At 42.3% G+C, this 22,198-nt stretch overlaps 1 protein-coding gene across 5 annotated transcripts in view; it reads right to left on the reverse strand.

Moving 5' to 3' along the window:
* FAM13A (family with sequence similarity 13 member A) overlaps positions 1–22,198 on the reverse strand; it is a 184,612-nt gene that overhangs the window by 125,748 nt on the left and 36,666 nt on the right. For all 5 annotated transcript variants that reach the window (XM_067557168.1, XM_067557169.1, XM_067557166.1 and 2 more), the window contains 2 exons: positions 17,189–17,348; positions 7,822–7,887 (listed from right to left, as the gene is read on the reverse strand). In XM_067557168.1, the coding sequence (XP_067413269.1) occupies positions 7,822–7,887; positions 17,189–17,348 (226 nt within the window). The remainder of the gene's footprint in view (positions 1–7,821; positions 7,888–17,188; positions 17,349–22,198) is intronic.

Consider the following 22,198-nt stretch of genomic DNA (forward strand, 5'->3'; position numbering starts at 1 on the left):
CACTTCAAGACATAGAGCCAAATACCCTGCTGGTATAAATGGGGTGCTGCTGTACTGAAGTCAATGGAGCTGTGCCTGCACTATATCAGCAGAGAACACGGCACACTGTTCCAACAAAATTAATCTGTGAGTTGGGGTGTGCGGGAGGAAGGAAGAGAAGAGTTTAAAATTTGTATCAGACCTATACCTGGTACAGACTACTTCCAGCTGCCCCGGCTCAGCTGTGCCAGCCAATGGCAAAGTGGAGGTTCAAGGGGAAGTAGTTACTTCATGAAAGCTGTTCCCTCTACCCATGCAATGCAGGTAGTTCACCCAAGGAAGTAAGATGGCACCTTACTCCACCTTTCTCCCCTGCATGGTCATGTAAAGTGGTTCACAACTGAGTCCTAATGAATTAAGCCTCACAGCAGCCCTGTGAGATGATGATAATCTTTATCTGTTACATAGACTGCTAAATTACGGTACAAAGAGGCTAAGCCTGGGATTTTCAAAGTAGCCTAAAGGAATTAGGTGCACAACTCCCATTAAATTTCAGTGGGATTTGGGCATCTGAGTCCCTTGAAAAAACTGAGCCTACGTAGATTGGCTAGGGTCAAAGAGCACTTGGAATAGAATCCAAGAGCCTTGACTTCCAGCCCCGTGCTTTAATATTCCCTTCTCAGCACAAAAAAACACGTTAAAACAGATCAATGGCTATTAGCCCAGAGGGTCAGGGACACCTCATGCTCTGGGTGTCCCTAACCCTCTGACTGTCAGAAGCTGGGACTGGATGACAGGGGATGGTTTACCCAATAAATTGCCCTGTTCTGTTCATTCCCTTTGAAGTACCTGGCACTGGCAACTGTCAGAAGACAGGATGCTGGGCTAGATGGACCATTGGTCTGACCCAGTATGGCCGTCGTTATGTTCTTAACTCATTTATCAGTTCATGAAACCAACCCAGTGGTATAGTTTTCTTCTGGGTAAAAACAAACATGTACAATGATTTAACATAAACAATAAAAAAATCTTTGCTGCTACTAGTGTTCCCCTCCACATTTCTCATTACAATCCTATTTGCATCCTACCGGCTTCACAGAAAAAGAAGAAAACATCCTTGTTAAAAGATGAAATGATGTAAGCAAAGTTGTTTAGATGAAAGGATGATTAACAAGCCATATAATGAGGCATGAAAACTCCTGTTTTAAAAATGCTGATTTCATCTCAAATGCTACTGAGGCCTAGGAAGAAAAGTTAAGGTGCATCAATACCTATCTATTGTACTGTCTTTCCACCATTTACAACCAACCTGTAACCACAAATTCAACAGAGCATTTTGAGATGGAAGTAAGAAAAATCACAACTAAATACTTTCAAATATATATATATACACACACACACACACACACACACACCACACTGTTTCACTGAGTAACTAATACTACATTCAATTTTCCTTTCATTATTTTTTGTTCTCCCAAAATGTATATAAGTAACCTTTTACTTGAGACCGTATCTTTCACTAAAAAAAAAGTGACTGCTACGTTTTGACACAGTCTTCATCTACTTAATTTGTTATAGATATTGCAACAAAACACATACAAGGGTCATGAACTGTAGTTTGTAATGAGAAAGACAGAGAGATGGGGAGACCCATTTTTTAGAAAACACTACTGCATACAATAGTAATGGTCCAAACACAGCAGTAACACTGATAAGCTGGAATGTTGGATTCTGTTCTAGAGAACATAGCCATATTTTTATAAGGAAATGCAAAGCATCTAGAAAAAAGTTTTGCTACACATATAAATAAATAGCTTTTCCCCTGTTGCCAAGTGCCCTTAATAGGTCACCTTTTAAATTTGTCATTTTCCTCTATTCTTAAAAAGTATTCTCTCCACAGTAGCCAGATAGGGATTTTATTTAATTACATGGATGAGGCAGAGAGAGTTTTCCATATTTATACAGTAAAACATGCGTTTTAATAATCAAAGGGCATTCAATAATGAACTATATGAAGTGTTAAACACACCATACTGCAAGCACATGCTGAGCTTGTAATTCCTGAGTTTGGAAAGGGCACTCAATAATATTTTAGGAGTAGCTCATTTTCTGCTCTCCCCTTTCTGTGACTGTAATCCTCACTGTTATTAAAAGGGAGTTCAGTAAGTGATTCAGCATCTGTCACATCTGATACCGTAAGAGCTAAGATGCCATAAGCAAAGTTAATGAGAATGACTCTCAGTCTCAGGACTGTCAGGATATGTCTACACTGCAATGTAAGCCCAGGCTCAGATTCAGGCTTGAGCCCAAATCCCACTTTCCATCTACACCCAGATCTCTCAGGCTAGGGCTCACACCTAGTACCCTGCAGGGGTGGAGGGTTTGAGCACAAGTCAAACCGGAATCCAGAATTTGAACTCTACTGCTTTGCAGTATTGACACAGGTAGGGGGAGTCTGCCAAAAGTATCCCACAATCCCTTGGGACAACTTCCTTTGTCCTCTCTATTCCATGCATTTCCAATCGACTCCAGGGAAGTGGAAGCAATCCCCTGTTGTATAGTATAGCAGTATAGTTTATTAATACAGGAACAGGAGGGATTTCCATTCTATGAACCAACATAAAAATTATTAGATGCCCCAGCTAGCAGCATGTATCCAGTAATGGCAGACTGCATGGCATCAGCAGCTTGGTGTTCTCAGCTCTACCCCTCACCAAGTAGAGTTACAATGATGACCGGGAACTGGGAACAATAAAAATGTCTTGAAAGTGAATTTTTACTGGAAAGGCACAGATTTTTGCTAGGGCATGCCTGCTTCTTAAAAGTAACCACATTGCATTGCCATGCCTGTAAGTATACTGCTTTGTAACCACTCAGCGCATAATGAGCCGCTAATAAACACTGAACTGTGGGGGTGGGAAGAGGTGGAAATGTGTTCCATTGACAAATCTAGTCCATTTCGGTTAAAGGAAGTCCATAGGTGACAAAAGCAATTATGCCAAATCCAACTGAAATTTTGTCCAGAAATGGGCTGGGGGTGGAGTTCTGTGTTGCATGCAGCCATAATAGGCTAAGCTACTTGGAAGCTAACCCATTATCCTGTTGATTTCCTCATGAATTCTGACCCAATTCCGGGAGCTGATAGCTGCATACTTTTTCTGAAGCACATAGGTAGTCACATGCCAGGGAAGGGCATATTTTCCAGTCACCTCAGTAGCGGACCAGCCATCACTCACAGATGTGGTGCTCAGTCAATATACGTTTGAATAGTTTGCTTGCATACACTGTAGGTTTCCCACCAGCAGCTTGGAATAGCATTTCCCTTTTGCCAACTGGGCACCAAAAAAAACTGTTTTGTCCTCCAAAATGTGGAAGGCCTAAAATGACAGAAAAAGCTTTTGGAGCATGGCCACTGACTGTACACACACATACACCCTCCAACCCAAACAGTTCTGCAACTTTAAAAAACAAAAAAAGCAGCTTTGAATTTTTAACTTACCATTGTCTCTGCACTTCTCTTGCTGTGATTAATCAGAGAGCTTCTGTAGCCTGAAGTCTCACAATATGCTGAAGTTCAGTTTGGAAAAGTAATTTTATATCTTTGAAATTCCACAAGGACTTTTTTCTTTACTTCTGTTACTGAGCTATTTGAGAAAATAACCCTCTGTGTCTTGTCCTATTCCTGGCCCCTTGATCACTAAAGGTTGCAGGATTTCCACACCTCACCCACAATCCAGTAGATGCCTAAGCCAACGTACTTCCATGGGCCAGTAAGCATTTCCATGATGAACTTATGATTGAAGTCCTGGAGAGGGTCAACAAGCAGGTCCAGTAGCAGACAGAGGGACTTATGGCTAGAGCAAAGGCATGGCAAGAGCAAGGAAGACAGGCTCAGGTTGGCTGCACAACTTAAGAACAGGGTTGCAGTTCCTGGAACAGTAACAGTAGCTAGGGGAGGAGGATAAAGCTCAGCAGAAAGAACGGTTTGAGCACCTGAAATCACTAATGGCCACCAATGTACCAACTCCTGCTGCATCACCCACACCACGGCCTGAGTCCCGAGTGGTACTCCGAGATGTTGTCCAGAAACAGCTTGGAGAACTTCATGCCTGAGTGACCCATGCAATCAGGATCCATGAGTGGCTGGGCAGGGCAGCTCTGCCCCGTGCTGTCCTCCATATTGACTCCCACCTGTGTGGATGCCTCCACCCCCAGCACCAAATGCACAGCAAATATGAAAAGAAAGGAAAGGAGAATGGTGGGGGGAGGGGGAACGCAGGAGACATGCAATGTCAGGGGGTTTCTGACTTGTACGTGGTTTCGATGTTTGCACTTGTTCACGCACTTTTAAGGTTCTGATGTTACTGGTGTTTTGGTGTGGTAGTGACAGCTGGCCTGCCTGGCAAGGGGTTCATGTACTTTTCTAATACATATTTTCAAATAAAACTTCTTATTTTTCAAGGAAGTTTATTGCCTTCACTGCATCGCATCACACAATGTGTATTTTAAATAGTAAAGGTAAATGCAGGGGGAATTAGCATGTAAACACTGTTCCTCAGTACAGGTAGCTACATCAATCCACACTATGAATTATCAAATGAGAGAGGGGTTAAGTGGTCATGTCATTCAGAAGTCCACTGCTATCAACTCCCCCATCTCTTCCCAAGCATTTTCAGAATCTATGCACTCCATCCCCCCCAACAAGCACATTCATAAAGGTACTATTCCCCTCTTCCACTGGGCCATAATGTGGAAGCAAAAAGCATCCTTGTCTTCTGTTGCCTGGGTGCAGCCAGCTCCAGCTGTGGGAGGTGTACTTTCTGGCTGAATGTGCCAATTCACCGCTGTCACAGGTTCATTCAGGGCAAAATGGCTCACCTCTGGCTTTAGAAAGACTGTACAGAGCACAGCAAGCCACAGTAATGCAGACAGCACTGATGCCTGTGGAATCCAAACAGGTCTGCGGACAAGTCCAACAGGATTTCAATCTAACAAAAGCACATTCAACAACCACTCTACATCTGCTGAGCATGTAGTTAAATGGTCATTTGTCAGGGCCTCTGAAATCAGGGCACAGTTTCATAAGCCAAGGCAAAAGGGGATACTCAGGGTCCCACAAAATGATGGGGACAGTAACTGCATTTATGACAATGCCATTTGGTGGGAACAGTGTCTCAGCCTATCCATGAAGTTGACTCCAAATTGGTGAAAAATCCCGGCACCACAAACTTTTCCAATGCAACCCACATTGACATCCATAAATTGGCCTCCCAGGCCCACGAAGGCCTGCATAATAATGGAGTAGTACACTTTGTGGTTTATGTATTCACGTGCTCATTGAGGAGGGCAAACTATGGGCATATGAGTCCCATCAATGGCCCCAACACAGTTTGGAAACCCCATTCTCTCTAGGCCAGCAATTACTTCAGGAGTAGGTTTTATGCCTGATTGCCTCAAAAACCTCTGCCGCTACTTTACCCACAGCTGACTTTTCAACACCAAACTGGTTAGTAACAGACCTGTCACAGTCTGAGGTAGCCAGGTTCCAGAAGTTATAGCAATCCACTTCTGGACCGGCAAGACTGCCCTCATGCATGAGTCTTTATGTTGGAGGGTCAGGGTAAGCATCTCCCAAAGTTCCAGACGTGTAGCTTTCTTCACGTGGAAGTTCTGGAGCCTCTGCTAGTCATCTCGGGCCTGCATGACAATGGAATCCCCATCAGTCTGTGATTGTGGCCATGCTTCAAAGAGCCAGTCTATCTAGGGGACATCAGCGGCTCTAACAAGTGTCATAAGCAGCATCAACCAGTTTGTGTCTGTCAGGTCTGTGACTTTCCCCTCTTCCTGCTCCATCATAAGCCCTGTGAGGTGCCTTTGGAGTGTCAGAAAATGCTGCCAAAATGTCCACCAGCATCTCACGGAAGCTCTGTCCATTTCCTGACACAGGAGTGAAAGTGAAAGCAAGAGAAGTTGATCAAAACATGCCTCTTCCATGTTGCTGGGTCCGGTATCTGGGCGCGCAAAGTCCAAAATGACTGCTTGGCAGAATGTGTTGACGGGCTGTTCAAACTTCCTGGAATGTGCAGGGTGAGCAATCACGTTTTCCCACAATGCATCACAGTCAAAGGGCAAGAGGGACCACATTTTAGGAGGGCACTAAGGAGTCTGGGATATGGTTGAATTGACTCAAGTCTGCGTGCTGCAGCATAGACAACAGAGATCCAGGTTCGAGCCCAGGTTAGAAAATTCTTAAAATAGTGTTAACAATCAGTGAAGACACTCAAGCCCAGGGTTCTCAAACCCATGGTCATTTGACTCAAGTTCCACTAACCCTGGGCTTACATTACAGTGTAGACATAGCCTTTTAGGCATGCTAAATAAAGAACCAGTATCAAAATTAAAATAACCCCTGCAAACAAACATTGCCAAAGCAACTGCATGGCTAAAATTCCTTCCAACTTACCAAAAAGGTATGTGAATGTGCTGTAATGAGGGTGTGTTTATGGAACAGCAAAGCAGGGATCAACACTAAGGACCTTTATTGTTCTCTCTGACTGGTTTAAGAACAGGTGTCTGATTTATCTATTTACTGTAAAGTAATCCATAAATAGAATGTGATCTCAAAAAAACCCCATGACCTAGATGTGGGAGAAATTCAGGCTCTCGAGAGTAGCATCTAATGTTACTCTTGCTTTGAACCAACCTTGGAAAAGCAGAAGTTGTGTTGCTGATCTAAAAGTCAAGCACTCACAATACAAGAAACTTGCCAGACAGAGGTTCAACCCAAAGAGAATTCATCGATTTGAATTTTAAAGTATTTGACATTCCAGTAAATTATTTACTTTTACATTTACTTAGGTAGTTCATGCAATTACTGTCTCAGAGATTCCCTATGTACACAAGATAGGACCTTCTAATTACTGGAAACATGCTGTTAACTAGATCCAAGCTAATTTTCTCTGAGTATAGACGACTGGACCTGGTAGAAGAGACACAGAATGTGTATAACAGATAGCTAGAGCTTTTGTCCCTTCTTGTGCTACCTGCACAGGAACCAGTCACAATTTCAGTTCCTGGGCTGTCCTCAGAACAGGAACTGCTTACTTCTAGAACATCCTGGGTTGTATGCCACCATCTAAAGAAGTACAACACAGGTGGGGCAAGGGCCCCATACCCCCATTCTGCAAAGACCAGCAGAAATGGCCAGACATACAGAGGAGATAATGTGGCCCTCCCTTAAGCCAAAGCGTAGCAGCTGTGCTTGGTCTGTGCACACAGGAGCCCTGGGAAGCATTTTGCCTCCCCGCACTGCTGGTGGTGTGGTGTGACTCAACTCAGACCCCAACACAGGCTAGTGTACCATTAGGCATTATCTGTCCTTAATCGTATTTAATAATGTGCACAGTGCTGGCCTAACTCTGCTCCCACTGAAGTAGTCAGTGGCAAAACTCCCACTGACTACAATGAGAGGAGAGTTGCACCAACACTTTTGAAAATCCCATCCTAAAAGTAGTGTCGATCAAAAAACCATAGTCCAAAATCCAGTGAACTCCCTGAGGTGAAAAACATCTATGCTTTACCTGGCTGGAGTAGCAGACACCTGCTTGTAACATGCTTCTTCTAAACATGGCCTCAAGCCTAGCAAACTTTAAAATGTGAAACTTGATTGATCAGTTGTGTGACCAATTAATGAGAAACAGCATGAAGATTGAGGAATCTGAAGAGGAGGAACCAAGGGGATCTCAGCAACATGAAAATTCTCATTTCCCCCAACCCCACCCCCATGACAGGAAAACTTAACAGAACAGTGTGTCTACTAATAGGCCCATTTTACTGTACCTTGCTTCGTGGCGTGGGCTTTGGTGCTTCTCTTTCTAAAGTTCTTGTCCGATTGTTAGGCACAGACTGCTCACAACAAATAAGGAGACCCCCAAAAATAAAGAGAGAGACAATAAAAACATTTAAAACTAAACATGTGCACATACAAAAATAACTATTTCTATTCACTCAGATCACTCAGCATTACTAACAAGCATTTGCCCACTTATACATATATATATATTTTATATATATATAAAAAATAGGGAACCAAGTAAAGGCAAGGCTCCCTAATAATTTCAGTGACAAAAATTTGCTGGTTATCTTTAAAGAAGCGACAATATTCTAGAAATAGAGATAGCAAGAGAGAGGAAAATAGGGAGGAAAAGATTTGCTGCCTTATTCAATCACAGCTGAGATATGCTGTACCTTAAATACGCTATTTTATTCTCACAATGCACTGCATTTAAATACTGTATCACTTTATAATGGCTTTCTACATAAATAGATACAGTGCAACCAAATTTTATTTTACATTATTTGTGCATACACAGATCTGTGTATTTATTCAGGATTATATTAAGGGCTAGTTAAATTAGTTCCCCCAGCGACATAAACTATACCAGCAATTTATACTTTGGTATAAGTGGTATCTACACAGAGGGAGAGGCTATTCCAGCATAGCTATGATGGTTCGGGGTGTGATTTTTCTTCTCACAGCTATGCCAGCAAAACTTCGTAGTGCAGACCTGGCTTTAGTAACACCACTATCTATCTATTGCTTTATAATTTAGCAAGTGCTTCAGCTAAAGTCAACTAACAGAACTATTATGTATTAATAACACAAACACAATAACTCTGTTTTACATAAGTACAGCGTGTAGCACAGTGGGATCCTGGTAAATTAGAAGGGCTCCCAGGTACTATAGTAAAACAAATAATGAATAAAAAATAACAATACTACATAAAGCTGCTGAATCAAGAGCATTAGAAAGAGATGCCAAAATTATACATGTGATTATCTGAGGATTATCTGATTTTCCCGTTCCTGCTTGACTTACACATAGACTAAACATAATAGCATGCCTCCCCCCTAGGCATTCAACAAGCTACTGTATGTGAAAGGTTTGGAGGCTTGTAAACTTTCCCTTACACATCTCATATTGCTCATTTCCTGTCAGCTCTCATCTTAAAATGTCATCCTGGCTGAATCACTTTTTGCTCCTATAAAAATATGCCCATCTGCTCATTGGTGGACAATTGTGAAGTGAAATATTCACTAAGCATGGAAGCATTACACAGAAAACCAAAGAAAGATATCCACAGGTACTTTTCCCTACAATGCTCTCTTATTTGAATCGCCTATCATAAATTCTGATTGCCCTTTCGTCCCGATGGGAGAGAACTGTTGTTGTCTTTCCCAAATATGGTAATATAGAAAGAAAAGGAAGCCTGTACCATTCATCAAGGTTACTATAGCCATAAGGTGGGATTTTCAAACAGGATCAATTCCCATTGACTTGAATGAGGGAAGAGCCAATGCTGAGACCTTTAGAAAAACCTAGTCTTAGCACCATGCTAGAATGGCACTGAAAAATATTAAACTGGACATAAATAGAAGGAAGCTGTTCAAAACTACAAAAGCTTCCTAGGGGCAAGAGACACATTTGGGACTAGAACCTGGGTCCTTTTTTTCTGACTGGTGGAGGGACAACTCTCTTGTGTTTGTTACATGTATAACGTCCAGTATCTCAGCAGAGATGAGTGAAGGGGAAGATCAGTTGATTAAAATTGGGGAGGAAGGTGAGTGAAGATGGCCATTGTCATGGAAATGCTTCGGCTGTTTTAGATACTTGTGAGAAGAGAGCTGAGGAAAGGTAGTGATGCTATTATTTTTTAAATTGCTGTATGCAGGGTGTTTTGTTTCCAGTAATCTCAGGGTGGGGTTTGCAAAAGCACAAAGTGGAAATGGAGTTATACCACTGACTTCAATGGGAGCAAAGTTAGACCAATGCTAACTGCTTTTGAACATCTACCTTCCTTGTTCTATCTAGAGATAACATGCTTGATCCTTCAAGGGGCTGCCCTCTGCCCTGATCCAATTAAGTAGTTAAGCATGTGGTTAAGATTGAAGTCAATGGGATCGCTCATGTTCTTAAAGAAAGGCACATGTTTAAATGCGTTGCTTTGCTGGACTGGGTCTAAGGTGCTCAGCACCCTCAGGATCAGTCCCCAAATGATTTCACTTCCAAAACACAATTGCACTGGATAGTTCTTTCGTCTGCTGCACAAAAAGTTAACTAAGCATTCACAGACCAACAACAGACAGGACACTGAGTGAGCAGTACACACATTTCTGCTAGAACACTGCTGTAATTTAAAGCATGAAGTGCAGAAATCTGTTTTTCCAGTTAATCCCCTATGTGAAATAGAATCATTTAGCTGAACAGTAGAAACCGGTAGAAGAAAAAGTATATTCCACCTAAAAAGAAAAAGCTGCCAAGAGACCATTTTTCATATCACTCCACAGTTTTAAATCCCCTAACTAACCTCCCCTTCCCGGCTACTCATTGGAATGTACCTAGAGATGACAGTACTTGTAATTTTATAACAGAGTTTAGTTGGTATTTTGCATCCAGGCAAACAGGGGGTGTGTGCTCCGTCACAAAGAGGGGAACAAAAAGACAGTTACATGGCTTTGCCACATCTCCTGTAGTTAAATGAGGAGCAGCATCTAGCCCTCTCCAACCCATTGCTTAAGCAGATTCTGTTGTGTTTCAGTGCAGGCATTAACATGTAATGACACCCCTCTATGCTGTCAGCTGCTCAGTTCTTACACATTAAAAATATTCTGCTAAGAAAATATTTGGATGGGAGACCTCCAAAGGAAAAAACTGTGTGTGGCCAGGAGCCAGGGTGCACTTTTCCATCCAAGTCAGCATCCAAGCAAGGCCTTATGTTGCTGAGAGGCACTCGGCTACTGGAGGTGTCATCTTTCATGTGAGATATACTGTAAGACTTAGGTCTTGATGGTTTCTGGTCATTAAAAATCCTACTATATTTTTTGGTAGGAGTGACAACCTTGAATCTGGACAGACTCCCACTGAGGTCATTATATTCTGCCTGCCTAGATTTGCCCAGCAATTCAAACTGAATGAAGGCATGCTTCACTTCTAATCCATAACCGTTGGGTAGCATTGTTGATCACTGCTAAACAGCAGTCACTTTTCATCAGAGATGTGGCTGCGTAACAGTGGATAATTGTGTATTATTGGACTGTCTATAACTGCAGTTTGAACAGCACTTTGAGATCCTTTGGCATGAAAGATAAAAATGGTAGGAAGCATTATTATTGGGTAGGTTTCTTAAACCAGTTCATGCATCTCACCAGCACAGGTGACAAAATGACAAGAGTGATTAATGGGGAATCGATGTATATTTTAATTATGTATGTTATTTTTCAGTTTCATGTCACAAAAGTCAGGGCATGTCTATATTACACAATTAAGTTGACCTATGTTAGTGGACTTACAGTCACTGCAGTGATTATTGGGGTTTTTCATGTTCACACTGCTCTCCTTCTATCGGTGGTGCGCATCCTCATCAGGAGCACTTCCACTGATTTAAGAAGGGCAGTGTGGGGGGCTGAGAACCCAGGCTCTCAGCTCCATGTGGTGTTCCCTGCTGGGAGCCAGGCTGCCCCACCAGACTCTTAGCTCCCCCCTGCCTCTCCCCCTCGCCCCAAGGCTCTGGGTGCAGAGCTCCCTGGCAGGAGCCTGGCAATCATCCAGGCTCCCAGCGGGGAGCCAAGAGTCCAGGAGGCAGCCAGGTTCCCAGGGGGAGCAGGGAACCTGGATGCAGCCAGGCTCCCTGTGGGGAGTTGAGAACCCAGGCTGTAGCTGTGCTCAAAGCTGGAGCCCCCCCACCTGCCCCGGTGTGAGTGGGGCCTGGGATTCATAGCAGGGAAGGTACCAGCCTTTCTCGTCAATTTCACAGCTCCAACAGGAAGCCGTGAAATTGACAAGAATGACAGCCAACAGCCCATGTAAGTAAAGTAGTATCTACATCAACATAGCAGTGTAGTTAGGGCAGTGCAGTAAGCTCTACACCTCTCAGGGAGGTGGAGTTATTATGTCGGTGTAGTAGGGCACTTACATCAGCTGGAGTAAGGCTGTAGTGTAGACACTGGAATAATTTAGGTCAATCTAAGCTGCTTTACGTTGACCTACTCTGTAGTGTAGACCAGGCCTCGGTCAAGACCATATCTAAACACCCTAAGAATTCTACTCTAAAGCATAACATGAGTAACATTTTCTTTAGCATACACATACCTAAAGTGCAATTCATATACAGCAGTCCAATTACACGGCCTCATTTCCTGGATGGATTGTCAAGGAATAATTAATTCTGACATAACACTACTCCATAAATACACCGAGGCTTTTATTTTATAGCCCTTGTAAATCAGAGGTATGCAACATATGATAGATACCTAATCTGTATACATAACCCTCTTGTTAATGAGTGCCTACTCCACTTGCTTATCTCTAATTATCGTTAAGCTAGCAAATACCACAGAAAGGAGTCACTCCCAATTTGACAATTATGCCACCATAAGATAATGGTCCAGAAACTTCCTCAAGGTCATTGAACGGTACCCAAAATTAAGAAATAACACCCTTGGTAATCTTTTCATTGCTTTGAGATTACAATCTTATAATATGGCCTAAGTAATAGGCAGTGTGTAGCTGCACTGTCCCAGGAGCAAACCAGGGACTGAACTGTAACTTGAAAAATCTTCATTTAGTTCCTGCTTCTCTAGTGATCCATGGGGAAAGCCAGTCCTCTCCCTGGCACAGCTTACTTTCCTGTCCACAGTGGCTGAGCGTGTACATGGGTGGAGCCAATGCCCTGTCCTTACCCATCTGAGAGAGGAGCAGCACACACAGGATTAAAGGTGCTCCTTGGGTCCCCTACACTGCCTTGTGCAGACACAGAGCAAGAGTCACAATCTCACCTTTAAAAACAACAGGAGTCCTGTAGCACTTTATAGACTAACACATTTAATTTCCGCAGGCATTCTGATGAAGTGGGTTACATTCTGATGAAGTGGGTTGCAGCCCACGAAAGCTTATGCCTGCAGAAATTAAATTTGTTAGTCTTTAAAGTGCTACAGGACTCTCGTTTTTTCTGTATACGAACTAACACGGCTACCCCTCTGAAAATCTCATCTTTAATATTTTACACTGCTAATTTGTGCTGGTTTGAAACAAAGGGCAGCATTGTGGAGTCACTTCTATTTTTTTCCTTCTCTTAAAGCTATTTACTTTTAGTTTCCTCCAAAACACAGAATTTTTCAAAACTCTTGCACTTGATACAGTAATAACACTACAAGGTCCTGAGTTTTAAATGCTTTGCTTCTTGCATGGTTTTGCATTTGTTTTTTTCAAAATGCTACTCAAAACCCACGTGTGGGTTTTGCATGGCCTTGGTTGAATGATCCAAAAAGAGAGCATATTCCCTCCCATTAAGGAAGCAAAAGATTTTATTTATAGTCTAGGAAGATCTTAAGATACCCAGACCAGAGAGCATCAGGGGTCATGTGAGTTCAAGAAGATGATGAGCATAACAGAGTTCAAGGGAAGATGCTACAGTCCCAAAGTGGGATGGGATGGCAAAAGCCATAATCCCCTTGTATCAGGTTTTACCAATAAATACCTAGAATAGGCCTGACGTCTGTTCTAAAAGTAGAGCATTATGTATGCAGGATGTGAGAACAGCTGGCAACCACGTGTCTGAAATGCACGGATGAAAAACAGAGGAGATAAAGGAGAAGAAAAAAAAATCTGCACTCAGGCTCTGTCTAAGAGCTGGTTCCTGATTTCTACTTCACTTTTCAGCACCAAATTAGGAGCACAGACCCATGCGAAGACACAAAAGTGTTTAAGGCCTATGGTGCTTGCCCACAGCTCTGCATCAGGAAGTTTTCTGTGCCAACATTGATGTGTTTAATAGTCTAAACTGGTGCTGGTCAAACACATTTTTAAATTAATTCCCTCCTCTTATTTACAGCTCTGTTGCCATCCTCTGGGCTCTTCATGTAGTGTTTCAAAATAAAGGATTCCCACAGAATTATGTCCCAACACCCTAGTGATGCTACACAAACCTAGGAGGGGACAAGACTAAAAACAGACAAATAATGGTGGAGGAAGGGATATAACATACAGACACAGCCCCACCGAGCAGGAGAGGAGAGACCACGGCTTGCTAGCACCAGGTGGTTATTTATTTTACAATATTTGTTTAATTTTTGTTACACAAATTTAATTTTGGATACTGGGACAGAAGGACAAGTTGGGGTTAAAGTATGAGGACAGAAACTGTGAGAGAAAAGGAGGAGAGAGGGAGAAGTGAAGAGGAAGGGGAGGGGAGAGAGATGAACACAATGGACAGGGAGGGTGAGGTCCGGCACCTGAAGGACTGCAACCGATAGGAGAGGCGGTTGGATGAAAGGGCACCCTCAACCCATGGTAATACAGATAAGGACGAGGAAGGGGAGAATACCCCACATCCAAATTTCAGAGTTCAGTGAATGATATCAGGAGGCTGCAAAGGCTCCTCCCAGCTGCTGCTGCTCCCCATGTGGAATGAGGGTGTGGAAGCCAAGGAGACTGGTGCCCTGGGATGAACCAACTGGACCTAGCAAAGATGAGCTGAAAGGCTGAAGCGTACCTGCGTTCTCGAATTATAACCAGTGCTAGATGCACCAGATTCTGTCCTGGTTCACACCCATGCAACACTACAGAGTTCAATGGGATTGCACAAGGGTGTACATCAGAGAAGAATCCGGACTAAACCCTTCACTTGTGCAAACACGGCACTTACAGTAAGTCTCCCTCTAGCCAGCAGTAAATGGGAATCACCCAATCGCTTTGCAAGAAGAGTAGACTTTGCACACAAACCACCTGCAAGTTTCTGGACTACATGACCCAGGGTAAGCCAATAAATCTGTGTAGTAATTGTTTTTTTTGTGACTGCTGCTACCGTCTGCTGATGCATGAGCTTTTGTAATCTGGAATCCCATTGACTTTCTCCTACCTACTGAACTAATTTAGTATCATTCCTTTTTCAGTTCCACTGTGCCATCTAGAATTTATTGCACATTCAGCAGGCTTAGGGACACTTGCCAGGACACAAGGAAAGTGACTTTCAGGAATGGCAAAACACACTCTGTCAAAGGGCCCATTAAGTATTTATTCAGCTTCAAGTAAACAGCTCAACAGCCATTGGTAAAGGCCATAGGGGATTGCAGCAACAGACCTTTGCTGTCCAGGCAAACTAATGAATGAATGAGTAAACAGGTTGCTCATATTCCTTTTGACTGAGTGTTTGGTTAGGTCATGCCAGATCAACTGTAAATCACACCCCATACATTTGACACAGATCTACAACAGATTGCCACTGCAATTTGACAGATATCACCAGGACTAATGACAATGTCTGCCCTCCAGTTTTGACCAGGCTGATTCCACCTGGGTGGCCTGTGATTCACCAACCTCACCAGATGAAGAGATGGGGCTCTAATCTTTTTCATCTTGCTTGGTATAAGAAAGGAACCATCCTCTGAAATGAAAATTTGAACAACTCTGGCTGGTCTCCTGTATCCCTGGAACAGGATCAAAATATATGGTTTTGCTGGTGTATGAACCATCAGGTTATCATGTGAATCTGACGGCTGAACTCTCTGAACTAGTGCCAAAATCCTTAAGGGTTCTTGTCCTTGGGGATTCCAAAGTGCACACAGTGCTTCTTAGAAGTGACAGATTTCTCTTGGTTTTATACAGATGGCTGAGGGGTTTTCCCATTGGGAAAGGAGGACTCTCCATTGGGTCTGGTCTGACTATTTGGGATGCTCTAGTCAGAGGTGTTTTGCTAATCTCTTTTTTACATTTCAGCAGAGGAACTACTCCCTGCCCTGCATCACCAACAAGTGCCGTTCTGTTCAATCATGGGGAATCCTGAATCGTGTAGCTTTACTGAAGCAGTACTGAAGATTAGCAAGGAGATGGCAGGTGAGTCACGAGCAGTTCTATTTCCTTCTGTACGAGGATTTTATGTGGGTGTAGAGAAGAACTCTGACTGAGGTGAAGATGCTTTATTTGCCTTGAACCATGAGCGAAGCAAAGAGACATTTAGCTGAACTCTGACAGGGAGATTAGTCTGAGTCATGAGATGGCCCTGCCCAATTCAGTAGTCTCATCAATTGATCACTCATGATTTTATGTTCTTTGCAAAAACTGTGAGCAGTTCTCAGCTGGTCATATGGTGCTGCTCATTTGGCAGAACCTCAGGCTCACACCATCCTTTCCCCCCCTCGCCTCCCATCAAGTTCAATGCTATTTTTTTTTAAAAGGACAGTTTTCCCAAACACACACCACATGAGCATATGACCCATATCCATTCTGGCCAACCATGAAAATTTTATTAATGGGCACTGTCAATGCCTTGCCTAATGAGGGGAGGTGTCAACACCGCCCATACGTATGGAGGCCCACTGCTTCACAAGACAGTCATCAACTGGTGTGCTGGGCAGAAAAGGAAATAAGGTAGGTACTGAAGAGACTGGATCATGGGAGGTCAAGCCTAATGGTTAGAGCCAGGAACCAGAGCCAGGGTCAGAGTCAGGTGCCCAGCCAAGGTCAGAGCCAGAGTCAATGTGAGGGGTAGGGCACAGGAGCAGACCTGGAGTGAGGCAGAAAAGCAGGAACTGGGAACAGACAGGGGTCTGGGATAAGGAGGGCCAAAGCCAGGAAGGGGCAGGAAGGCAGGACTCAGGAGTCAGGTGAGTAGGTAGGGTCCACAGTAGCAGCCAGCCAGGCATTCACCTAATCGCTCAGACCACTTCCTATGCCTTTCTCTGGCTTCTGTAGCCGTCCCAGCCAATCAGTGAAGGTGGATATCTTCCCCCATCAGGAGCTTCGTGGGCAGAGCCCTTTCTGAGCTAGAGCTTTACTAGCCCCCTTTTCCACTGGTTTGGATTGTGGCCATCGTCTGAGCTCTTTATTTATTTTAACAAAATGAAATTATTAGAGATGTCTCCTGTTTAATCATAATTAGTCCCTATGTTAATATAATAGGGAATAAACTTGTTAAATAGACTAAACTCCCTGAGCATCAAAAGGCAAATGGCATTAGAAAATTGACTTGCTGAAGGACAGCGTCATAAAATGGTGGTAGCAGCAAATGAATGTCAATATCAGAGAAATGTATTATACAAGCATCAATGCCTCCCACCCAGCTTGTGAAGATTCTAGACTGCACTCTGCATGTTCTCACCTGTATCGCTGTATTGCATCAAAACTGAAAGGGCAATATTATAGGTACTCACTTTAACTAAAATAATTCTTGCTAGCTCTTCACATGCATGATTTTCATCATCCTTCTTTGTGTGCTCCAGCTCAAACAAGGTATTATAGTTTTCCAGCATTCTGGCCATTATTTTGTTGCAGATTTCCTGTTCCTTCATACCTTCAAATCCAGAAGGCACGCTGCAAAATTGGATGAAACATCAAGCAGAGCATTAGAAGGACTCAAAATACCAGTGTCCTTGGACATAGCCATCATACTGTAACGGATATAGATACAACCTTGCTGGTAGATAAGAAAAACTCCCTTTACCTCTATGAATGGACTTTCAATTAAAGAAGTTCTAAACATTCAAACTTTACCATGGTTACAACTATTACAATTTGTTCTTATTTCTTGACCAGCTATTAAAAATGTGGTCACATTTTATATTATATGGTACATTTATAAATAATTTACAAAGGGTTTAGAAATTGCTAATAGAGGTTATAAGCGTGTTATAAATATGAGCAGTATCTGTTATAGATGGTTATAAATAATCTGTTGACATGTTGGACTCTAACAACTGATTAGCCATATATTAATCATTTATGACCCCTTAAACTATTTATAAGTGGACACTTTAAAGTGTGGCCAAAAATGCAAACATTTAAAGAACACTGACAACATGTAATCTAGTCAATTTAAAAAAACACCTTAGTAAAAAGTAGTTTCAAGTATTATATCTGCCTTTGTGTCCCTCTGACAATTTTTGTGGTTTTACAACCATATTTTATTATTTTTAAAATGTTTTTCTCTCTCCTGTTGTCTTGTGACAGACCCACACAAACAAAGGGGAAATAATTATTTGACTGACTACACTCATGAAATAGTGAAACTGACTATACACAAAAGTGCCATTAAATGTGCAACGTAGACACACTGAAACATCAGCGGATTAACATACTGTCTCTGTCACTCTCCTTCTTATCTCAATACTAGGAGTTCCACTTCAGGGCAGATTGTTCAATAACAGGAAAGTTAATCCAGTGCCAGCTGTGACACACCAGCTAACTACACTGCTTATTAACTTCCTAGGGTTTGGCCAGCCTTAATATAGAATTAAAATAGTCTCCTTGGAAATCCCAGTCCTTCCTGACACCAATATCTGCAATATCAGGCCCCTTTCACCGTAGTATCACTGAAAATCCAAGTTCCTCTGTTCCCAAAGGATCAGACACATACCATCGGTCCACTCCTCCTCAGATCTCCCTCTTTTACCCAATAAGGCAACACTGAGTCCAATCCTGTAACAAACTTAGTTAGGCTTTATTAATGTTTAAATGAAAACGTAGCAGGAGACATTTGCACAAGAATACTAAAGACAGACAGACAAACTTAGGTTATCATCTTAAAAAACTTCTGTTCAACGAAAAAAAGTCTTATAGGTTCAGCATCTGAGGCTTACTCCAGCTGTGGAAGCGAGGGGTCCATTCCCTGGCAGACAAAGTCCTTGCCTCTGAGGAACCAGTCTGGTAAAAAGAACCTTGTTTCCTTCCACTAGTCAGCTTTTACTCAAAAACCCTGCCACATGACTGTTCTGACCCCAAGGCTCACAGATGCAAAAGGTGATGGAGGGGAGTCAATGAGGTAATTCTTCGGTGAGATGTGTGACTCATCCCTTGAGAGAAGTTCCCTCTTCTCCACTGTCCTGGTTTCTACCTCCTGTACTGAGAATCGAGATGTTTCCTCTGGACACGCTGCTTTTTAATGGATGTCAACTGACCACTCTCTCCTCTAAGTGATGTAATCAAAGCTGTGCAATGATTAGTGGCTCTTTTTATCCTGGAGTCTGTCCCAGACATATGAGAGTTATAAAATATATGTAGAGATATATGTTATAACAGGAGAAATACAGAGATTAGCATATGAGATCGGTTCACCAACATTTAGAAAAGGCCAAACACTACATAGTTTACTGAAAATTTAACAACTTAATTGTAATAATGTCTCACCAGCATAAAGCCCGACAGACTCTCAATTGATACACAGGCCGACTTGGCCTAAACCTTCAGCTTCACAGTCTCTCTGATTTGTCTTAGACCTGGTCTACACATAAGCTGCTTTGCATTGCCCTAGTTGTGCATGTGTCTGCACTTAAATTTGTCTCCCACTAATGTAAGTGGCCCATTACACTGATACAACAACACCATCATCTTATACTTATCCAACTGCTGAATAACTATCTTCAACGACCCTCTGAGTGTTCCGGGAGGTGAGGTGAAGCTCTCTGAATCTGTGGTCATTTTTTGGAATTATTTTGGAAGAGGGATATGCTTTTGCTGGCTTTAGGGATATATTACAGTTTTTATCAGTGGTTACGCTATTTCATACTTACGTTCTTTAAAAATCATCATTTGCATTTCAGAAGCACTTAGAGGCCCCAACTAAGTTCAGGGCCTGTCGTGTGAGGTACTGTAGAAATGCAGAGTGAGAGATAGTCTCTTCCCGGAAAAGCTTAGAATCTTATATACAAAAGGCGAGAGGGGAAGCAAAAGTGCAGAAAGGTATAGTGACTTGCCCACAAGTTCACACACTGCCAGGGATAAACCAAGATCATCTGGGTTCCAACCCAGTGTCCTAGACCATCTGCTTCTCTCAGATGGATGATCACAGTGATTTACTATGTCTGAAATCAAGCTGCTCCATTAAGTTGTTTTTTAAATTTTCTTTTTGTCATCAGTAATAAAGGTTTTTGACTTGGCCAAGCAGTGCTGGCAATGGAGACGCATTAACACTGAAAGTCTCTCAGGCCATAGACTATGGGAGCATTGAGAGAGTCAAGCCAAGCAGTGAACTTTTAAGTGAACACAATAACTGACATTGATGCCAAATCGTCAGCCCTGAAGAAGTCCTTTACTGATCCATAAGGCAGGTACAGTGCAGTCAGCAGTATTGCAACCTTCTCCACAGTGTTCTGTTGCTTTGCCTGACTCCTGACTTGGGGACACCATCTCCAGATCCATTCAAACCATTGACTCACATTATATCTGTTGCTGTTTTTGTAAGCAGTCCCACATCTCAGAAAATTAGTATACACCTACAAAATAGGCTTTGTATGTCCCCAAAATTACTTCAGACTGCTGCAATTCACATCACACTATGATGGTGGTTTGGCATGATGAGAATGTTACCAGAACATAATTTAGACAAACTTGTCATAAGTAACAAACAGGGCTAACTGTGGTGGTGGATTTTTTTAAAGAGAACATTTGTCTATTAGTAGCTGGACTGACACCATTACTCATTCCACGTCAGCTACCAAACAGCCAGCAACCAGTCACAGCTTTTAGCCATTACTGAAGTGGGCTGGATTTGAACTGGGGACCTACAGTGAAATGCTCTGTATCTCATTACCAATCCCCTGAGTTATTCAGCCCCAGCCAATCTACTGTGAGTAATGTAGATTAGTATTTCATTAAGTGGTTTTGCAGGATTAGATTGTGTGGAATGACAGTACTGTAATCCCGCTGTGCAAGTTCATGATAACTGCACACGCTGTAAACCTCTTCAGCTCAGATAGATTTCTGTTTCCATTCATGTTTTTTAAAAGCCTTTAAAAAACAACTTCACACGTGTATGATGCTTTTCATACAAAAGGATTTCTAAACAATTTACAGAACAGAGAGGGGCTTATTCAGGAAATTAGATTATTCAGTGCACAGGTAAACCTTTCACTTTTCAGACCCTGGGTAAAATTTTCTGGCCTAAGTGACCAGAGAGCTTAAGGCCCATTTCCACAAGGGAATTAGGTACTTGAAAGCCTAAGTCTCACTGACTTGCACTAAAGTGCCTACCTATTTAGTTACCTAAGATGCAGACAGGTACCTAAAGGGATTTTCAGAAACACCTAACCTTCTTAGCTGCTTCTGAAAATCCCAGGAGGTCCTGGATCCTCAAAGATAATTAGATGCCCAAATGCCATTGAGTCAATGGGAGCTAGACACCTAAATACCTTTGAAGATCTGGGCGTAGGTGCCTATCTGCATCCTTAGGTGTCTAAACACCTTTGAAATGGGATTTAGGCTCCTAAGTAACTCAGGCACTGTAAAATTTCACCCAGTCTACAACAGACAAAGCTGCATTGGTGTACCTACATATAACACAATGTAGTTCAGTGGCACTGCCAATCCCTACACTGGTTTGCGCCAGTAAATCATAAGATTTAGTCATGCTGGAGTAACCCACGTTGTACATTGGGGGTTTGCATGAGTGTGACTGTGTCAATGTAGGGAGATATTTTCCCAAAGCCACAAAGGACTGTTAAGTGTCTAACTCTCAATGAAAATCAAGGGGAGTTGGGTACTTAACTCCTATTCACATCTTTGAAAAATCATACCTTTACCTTTCCTGACTTTTGTCTGTGCAAAATTTCAACTATAACCACAATTTTAGAAGTCAGATTTAAAAAGAATAGTTCAACCTTATGACTGTTAACAGACCATGTGATTTACCGAGGTCCCAGTTCAGCAAGGTGTTTAAGCATGCGAGCAGTCTCATCAACTTCATTGAAACTGCTCATGTGCTTAAAGTTAGGCATGTGCTTTAGTACTTTGCTAAACTGGGACCTGAAGCAAAACAGTAACTTATTTTTATTGCACCTTTCACCCAGAAGGATCCTAATGTGCTTTAAAACTGTACAAATTAATGTATAAATAGTACTGGAATCATGTCACCTACCACCAAAGTAAACCACCTTTGGGCTGAAATGTGGCAACTATCACAACACTACACATCGGTATAGGACAGATGGTAAAACAGTAACTTATTCAATTGAAATCACAAAGGGAATTTTAGGGAGGGGGAATGTAACTGTAAATAGGAATTTGACCAGAACACCAAGGTTAACATTACTCTTGTGAAAAATCCTATGGAATCTTTAGCAGTCACCAGTTCATTTCATATACAGGAGTTCAGACAACAGAACAGATATCAGATAATTATCGCTGAAACTCAACTGTGCAACAGAACCTCAGTGGAGAAAATATACAAA

This window comes from Emydura macquarii, unplaced genomic scaffold (assembly GCF_026122565.2).
Source record: "Emydura macquarii macquarii isolate MOO-44397 ecotype Brisbane River unplaced genomic scaffold, CSIRO-AGI_Emac_v2 contig_1790, whole genome shotgun sequence".
NCBI classification, from domain to species: domain Eukaryota; kingdom Metazoa; phylum Chordata; order Testudines; family Chelidae; genus Emydura; species Emydura macquarii.